Source organism: Cyprinodon variegatus, unplaced genomic scaffold (assembly GCF_000732505.1).
Source record: "Cyprinodon variegatus isolate N-32 unplaced genomic scaffold, C_variegatus-1.0 Scaffold1786, whole genome shotgun sequence".
In the NCBI taxonomy this organism is placed as follows: domain Eukaryota; kingdom Metazoa; phylum Chordata; class Actinopteri; order Cyprinodontiformes; family Cyprinodontidae; genus Cyprinodon; species Cyprinodon variegatus.
The window spans coordinates 60,018-67,625 of NW_015152239.1; the positions used below are offsets into that span (position 1 = coordinate 60,018).

Sequence of the window (7,608 nt, forward strand, 5' to 3'; positions counted from 1 at the left end):
CCTCTAATGATCCATTAGGGTTATTGTCTATGATAAACTCATCCACCACCAAGCAAACATCTTTATATGACACAGAGGGTGTAAATGGTTGTAAAAGTGCATGGTTAAAAGGCTGCAGAGGAAAGCGACAGGACACCGTCTCTGTGTTATAATGTTAGAACATTAAACAGCGGTGTTGACCTCTGAGGTGACCTTGACATCCAGCTCCTCCTTGTTGTACAAACATTCTTACTTTTGACTCCAAATCAACCGGATTCAGAGCCAAACAGTTGTTCACACCCCAATAAGTACTTCTAATTAGTAGCATGCCTTTTTCATAAAGAGCTAGCCTGATTTTATAAACACGAACACTGCAGGTTAAATAGCAAACTGACTTCTCGTTAACAATGGGAACCTATTTAAATAACGTCTGTTGAATGGCAGAGCAGCTCGGACCAGTGATCACATGGAAGTTCTTGCAATGAAAAGCCTCATTGTTTTTTATTGGCGATTCATGGTCTGTCTGTGATCTACAGCTCTTTAAACAAGCTTAACTGAGCAGGGCTCGGTCTGTTTAAACTGTGCCACAAGGACTTCAGAGTGAAAAAAGAGCAAACAAAAACTGGAGACAGCCTGTTGGCTTAAGAAACATAATCAAAATACTGAAGTCAACGGAATACCAATGAATAACCAGACCTTTATTTAATGAAGTAGCTCACTTTAATGGTTTATATGTATTAGTTTATTATTTTTGCCAGTAATTACTGAAGCAATTATGGGCAACTCAAACTTACTTGGAAAGATTTCAGATAGTTCATTTAACGATTTTTGTTTTGTTTTTTTGTTTTATTGCAAAGATAAATGAGTATTTTTGTAGAATTTTTCATGTTTCTCTTTTTACATAGTCTTTACTTTAATGCAACAACTATAGTTTGCATTTCTTGTTCACTTTCAACCAGAGTCATCATTCATACCCAAAAGAAAAAACAATGTTTCAACAATTGTTTCTAATGCTCTAATCTTGTTTTTTCTCTATAATATTGCTCAGTTTTTTTGTATCCTATTACTGATGTTTTTTTTTAATTGTTTGTTTAGTTTTACCTTCAACCAGGATTGTTCTAGATAATAATAACATGTAAACGCCTTCTATAATCCTCCATTTGTCTCCCAAAGCTCTTAAATTAACACACTTAGGAAACAAATGCCATCTTTTAAAAACCGCGGAAGTTGGTTGAAGTAGTCAACCTAATACGCCAATACCATAAAAATATATTAGCTAGAAAAATCCAAAGATCTAAATTAAAAAGACTAAATTTCCATTCAGTTCAATAACTGAGTCCAATGAAACCTGATTTACTTCCAAACCTTGATTCAAATTTTAAGTGTTTTCCTTATGTCTCACTGATTTGTAAGGCCCTCTTCTCCCCTAAAAAACACGCATTTGATCATTCTCTTTAAATAAACAAAAGGCCTTCAAACAGGGAAATTCATTCTTTTATGTTAGAAGTTTCTGTTGAAAGGCAGCTCATTACATGCTCATTGGTTTCTTCCTCTAACAAAGCTGATATTTACAGACAACTACGAGGAAAAAAGAGGGACAAAAGTAAATGTAACTTCCCCACTGATATAAGACTGCCTTTAACTATGTAAAGTTAGGACTCTTTTTTGCTATTTTCTTGTGATTATATTATTATATCCAACATTTTCTTTTCAATCTATTTCTTTCCTGAGTTGCTGTGGTTGTCAGGATGAAAAACTTGATCCAGTTAGACTGTAAGGACAGGGATTCTCTGTTTAAAATGAGATTCCAGGAGAAACATCTATGTTTGGATTGTTTAAGTTTAATCAAATTATCATTAAAACTATGTAAAAAAAAATCCACCAGCATAATGACTAAGACAGAAGTTTTCTCATAGGTAAAACAATAAAACAGTCAATAAGGAATGCAGCCCCTCCCCCTCTGGCATCATGGTACCAAACCAGCAGGTTTTCTTTCCACAATGACGTCAATGTTTTTGCGGGATGATTCAGGTGTCGCATTCCAAATGTTATGAACTAATCGTCATGTGGCTCAATCACTTGGAAAAAATGTAGCTTATCTTCTGATGTGGTTTATCAAAATTAAAAATGACTCCGATTGTTGTCCCTCATGTCATGTTATCACATGTACTTTAATTTAGGTCCTACCTGCTAATTCCATTTTTAAACAATTTATATGTTATTCAGTTATGAAAACTACAACATGAAAGAAATTTGATGAAAGGTCATTAAGTAGATTATTGAGTTTTATTGAAATTAAAAAAAGAATACATGGATTACAGGAACTGAATCTGTTTGCCAGTTTAACATAACTGGCATATCAAAAACACAAGAAATATAAAATGCAGTATTTAATAAAATAGACCATCAAAGCTATTCAGACTCTTTATCAAAACCCATTTTTAATTATGAATTAAGCCTCTTTAAACAGATTGCACTCATTTTAAATCAGATGTTACCTAATGGAGGTCAGGGCCAGCCAACTAGAATTATTAGAGGAGGGCTTCAATGTTTTATTCAGAAGATCAGCAAAAACCCAGACCAACATTTGAAACACTTAAGGCATCAATTCTTCCTTAACATTAGCGTTAATTCAAGAATAACAAAGAGACGGAGGCAGAAACAGCCTCCATGTGAGGGATTCACTGGCAACATTAGCCAACAAACAGCCTGATGATCACAGAGAATTTAGGGAAATATTCTATAGACCAATAAGGATGAATTTTAGGATGATGAACATCCTGGATACGATCATTCTGACAATCAAACACCATAGTAGTTACATTTTGTGTTGAGCTGCTGGACCTGATCTGAAGGATCTCCTGTATCCAATGGAACCACGAATCCTGCTCTGTAGAAAGAAATGTCATTTGAGCAGCACTGGGGTTACGCAGCAGAACCATCATTCAAAGTTCAAGTACGCATGTGAATGTTAATCAAACCAAAAGGATGGTTTTGAAGTGGCTTAGTCAAAGTCTGATTAAGAAGCCACGGCATAACCCTCACCAGGCTGTTCAAAAAGGCTTTGAGACGTTTCTCCAGCCGACTCTAGAAAGCAGTCATTTATCAAAGAATAGACTGAAACCAAGACTTATATTTGTCTACCATGTTATATCAAAAAATCTAGAAGCTCTGTAAAATATAACCAAAAAAACAAAACTAACCATTACTATCTTATTGCTGTATTGATTCATAATACTCTGAAACACATTTAAAATACTGGGTACTTCTATATAACATTGGCTTTGGTTAATTAATAGGTGTCTTCTCTGTCTATTATTTAAAAATATCTAGGACCAAATGATGATGATTGATGTATGACAATCCAAACAGATGAGTAAAGAAAATCTTTAAAATAAGCCCTTGAGGAGTTTTATATTCTGTTCTATTAGAGAATAAATTCCTGTCAGTGGAAGAACTTGTTTTACAGAAACCGTTTTCCGATGAGAGAAAGAGAAAAGCCACAACTCTCATCATACCCTGATGGTGAGACAGGTGTTCTTACAAAGCCCCGCCCCTTCCGAGGTGATGTTAAAAAGCTCAGCCAGCCTCCCCACATCAACACAACTCCACAGCATCAGCACTGACATCTGCTCCTAAAGCGGAAAACACTTCTCCCTGCTTCAACCCAGCGTTTAACCTTCAACTCTACATCAAGTAAGTCAAGATTTCATTATTTCTTTAACAAAGTTTGTTTCGCTTGAGTTTTGAAATTAAATGAATATTAAGCAGATGGTTAAATGTGAAGTTTTTTTTCATTAAACTCAATACATTGTGATTCAGTTTGATTAAAAATAATCTAAACCTTAAAAAAAAAAAATTCTAACTTGTTTATTTCATTTTGCGCTCAGATAAAATACAGAATACTTATAAGTAATAATGCGACTTAAAATATTTTTAAGACTTTGTAACATTTTTACTGTTTTCTATCTAAAAATAAAGCTTGTGTAAATAAGATGTATTTTCCTGACAGCAATGGAGCATACAGTGATCCAGGTTATCGCCACAATGATGGTTTTCCTGACTCTGAGTTTCAAGCCAGTGTCGTCACAGGTTAGTATTTATCATGATCAAGCCTTTTATGCTTTAAACCACCTTTTTATGAGCAACTTGTTCTTCGAAGAAGAAAAAAATAATTTGATTTTTAATTCTGAAGATCTGAGCTTTTAAAAATACCTTTCTTTCAGTTTTACAAACTGAAGATTTTGACGGAGAGATTTTTAAAACTAAAAAAATCTTTATTAGACCAAGATTCATGGGAAAAAAAATAGAGCAACAAAAAAAAGATAAAATCTTTTGATTCGGTGATGTTAAAGAGTAACTGATGGTTTACATAGAGCTTAACATTACCAACACAGCGACAGAAGTTAACCATTAGCCATAATTCTGTGGGCCTTACTGGAGACCTTCGATGGTCAGTTTTCTATCAGATTTTAAGATATAAAAATAAGACAATCTTTTGTGTTGAGTCATTTAAAGTGCCATGTATGCTGTTATATTTTCACATTAAATATACTGGGTCAGTTAAGCTATAACTTCCACCACAACATAAGTTAAATATCCTTTGACTGTTTATTGACTTTGACAAAAAATTGTTTTTGTCTTAATTAGGTTAACATTACCAGGACAGGATGTGGCTCTGACAAATTTTGTTTGGAGCAACCTACCGACTGTGACCCTGCAGGCAATATGACCTGTCTTTTTGGATCTGTGGATACCACTGCTATAAAAATCCCAAACGGAATTGACCTGTCCTTTGAACTAAGTGGAAACTCTTCAGGATACATCGCCATTGGTCTCACTCCACGTAATGCTGAGGTAAATCACAAATTCTTTTAGATGGTTAAAAGTAAATTAAACTACAGTAGTTTGATAGTTTGCATCAACAGTGAGAGATTTTACAAAGACAAATGATCACTGTAACATGTGACTCATAGAAACAAGGTCAATATTTAAGGTTTAGTGGTTATCAAATTTTAAAGTTGCTGAAACACTGAACAAATGTTTTCCCAAGTCCCAGTGACGGACCTTCCTCCAACCCCTATATCCTAATGGTCTGAGTCAATAGCAACAGGAATCCACTGCAAACAACAGCTAGATATGGCATAGCGACAGGCCTTTATGGCCTGAATGTGTCAGGTAAAAATCTAAGAACATGAAAGAATAATAAAAAAAAAACAATCAACAAAGGATTTGTCAGGTTTTGTTGATATATTAGCAAAATGCAATTATTACCAATGTTTTTATATTTCTGTTTTCTATTATAAATTTGATTAAAATACAAAAAAAAAACTTTCAACTTTAAATATTATTTAAAAAGTCTCTTTACAACATTTTAACGCAACGATAAAAACACTTATCAGAATGCCTTTCTGTTCTCGGAATAATGTTTAGAACTAGTTTTTTTCTTTTTTGATTGACAACCACTGACTTCTCCTGGGCATGTATATTTCTTTAACTCTAACTCCACCCTTTAACTGAATTACAGGAGATAACGCTTCTCTTTAGATCTAAATTTCCACAAATAATGACAGAAAGAATATTTTAGTACAAAGATTGGTGTTTAAATATGAACTGTAGGGGACCAGCCAAAGGCCCATCAAGGAAACTAGGGAAATTTTGAATGGCTACTACTATAAGCTTTCGAAAAGGATGATTGTTGCAGAGTCAAAGTAATCCTGCATAGTCAATGACTCGATGTGATCAGCTGGTTTTCTTAGAAAACCTTTAAACAATCTGAAGGACGATCTTATTTGATTTTCTCTATAAAGTTCCTGGAGATTACTTTTTTTTGTGAACTGACTCTAAAACATTAACTGCATTAAATATGGAGTTATATAAAATGATGGGCTCCATCCTTTTATTTACTAATGCCTTCCTTTAATAGAGAGACTCTGACATACATATGCCCTCTATTGTTTCATGGCTCTGATTTGACTTGTCTGTAACCTTTAGCCTTTGCATCTCTCTACAGCGTACCCTGCTTTTCATCTGTGGTCAGAACAGCTCAGCAAACATGAGCTTTTTCTCCACAGCAAGGATATTCAATGAAAGCACAGGCAACCTCACAGAAGCAGCAGTGGTAAGACTTTGACTTCATTTTTAACCATTGCATTTCTAAATTAAGGGTTATAACAGTAATAACTGCCTTGCAAGTTATGAGAATCGTACACTACAAAGCAGTGATAAAACAAATAATCTCTAAATGTATTCATTTGAACTGTAATCTCACAATGTGCTTTTATAATACTAAGATATATGAATTCAATACAAACACATCCATTTTGACAAATCATTCCTTAAAATGAGCAACTACAAAATGTGAAAAAAAACAACTTTTCTCTTCAAATTTATCCACAAGGTGTTTATGCAATACTGTGGTACTGATGGCAGATTTCAAATTCACAGGGTATTTCAGTTACTGCACAAAACGTCAGTATGGACAACATCAAGTGTGTGTTTACGGTTGGTGGACTGAATGTGACCACCGTCGGGTCCTCAGCCAGGGCCGCTGAGGATACCAGCTTTAATGTGGTCATCGGGAGTGGCTCGATCAATGGAGGTAAGAGCATTACTATGAACACTTTTCTATGTACATAGGACATCCTATCTGTTTTTAGCTTTTTGAAATGCTGAAGAAATTCTGCTCATTTTTAAATTTTCGATTTCCTTTCCAGGGGAACTTTCAAACTTTGTGTCTGCTAAGACTGTAAGTGTAAATCTAGCCAACTTCCTATCAAACTCCACAACAAACACCACAGCAGCACCAAATGGGGCCAACCATCCTGTCTCCTCTAATGGTAAATAAAGACTGACCTATTTGGGTCTACTTTCTACACATATTTAAGTTGTCTACATTCAAAATAATGTTTTTGTGCTACAGGCTGATTTAACTGGATCTTAATATGTTGCAAAAGCGAACAAATTACTGCACTGATTTCATTTTAAATTGTTGAAGTTTCTGCTTGGCTGTAAATTATATAGACATAGACTTAGACAGATTTATTTTGTCATTTTGTATACACAAGTGTAAACAAAAAGAAATTTCGTTAAGAACAGCTCTCTGGACGATTTAATGTTTTTAAGAGCATCCTTAAAAAACATTAAAAAATAAAATCTATAAATAAATACCGGTACCAAATAAATAAATCTATAAATAAAAACTAAAATAAATCTAAAACAAATGACTTTTTTACGCTGCTCAGATTCTGGTTAATTAGATCAAATTAACTTAAAGATTTCTCTGCTTCCCAGAAGCTTAGAAACTGTCTAAAGGTCAGATTTTATGCAGATACCAACATATACATTAATACATGAAATTATTATCAAACTGCTAGTTGATCATTTTCCAATCTGTCCTGTTTTTTTGTGATTTAATTTCAGTCATTAACACCTTTTGCTGCTTTCTGTTCTCCCTCCAGCTGTGCTGCCTCTGCTGAGCTTCCTCACCTTGTCCCTCCTGAAGTTCGCCTGATAGAGAGCAGAAACAAAGCTGGTATAAACCAACAAAGACACAGTGAAGGAAGCTGATTAAAACAGCAGAAACCGAGTGTCATATTTTTTTTTTATTGTTTTTACGAAGACACTTCA

At 34.3% G+C, this 7,608-nt stretch overlaps 1 protein-coding gene across 1 annotated transcript; it reads left to right on the top strand.

Annotated features, from left to right (window-relative positions):
• The first annotated feature begins 3,532 nt into the window (after positions 1-3,532).
• LOC107104540 (putative ferric-chelate reductase 1) lies at positions 3,533-7,549 on the top strand. Its single transcript, XM_015404551.1, has 7 exons — positions 3,533-3,675; positions 3,992-4,071; positions 4,630-4,836; positions 5,993-6,100; positions 6,427-6,580; positions 6,696-6,818; positions 7,440-7,549. Exons 2-7 carry the CDS (start codon positions 3,994-3,996, stop codon positions 7,490-7,492), a joined length of 723 nt encoding a protein of 240 aa, XP_015260037.1. The 5' UTR covers positions 3,533-3,675; positions 3,992-3,993; the 3' UTR covers positions 7,493-7,549.
• Positions 7,550-7,608: the final 59 nt, after the last annotated feature.

Coding starts and splice junctions, on each gene's coding strand:
- LOC107104540 (XM_015404551.1), top strand. CDS start 3,994: ATGGAGCATACAGTGATCCAGGTTATCGCCACAATGATGGTTTTCCTG. Junction 4,072..4,629: donor TCAAGCCAGTGTCGTCACAG/GTTAGTATTTAT, acceptor TGTCTTAATTAG/GTTAACATTACCAGGACAGG. Junction 6,819..7,439: donor CCATCCTGTCTCCTCTAATG/GTAAATAAAGAC, acceptor TTCTCCCTCCAG/CTGTGCTGCCTCTGCTGAGC.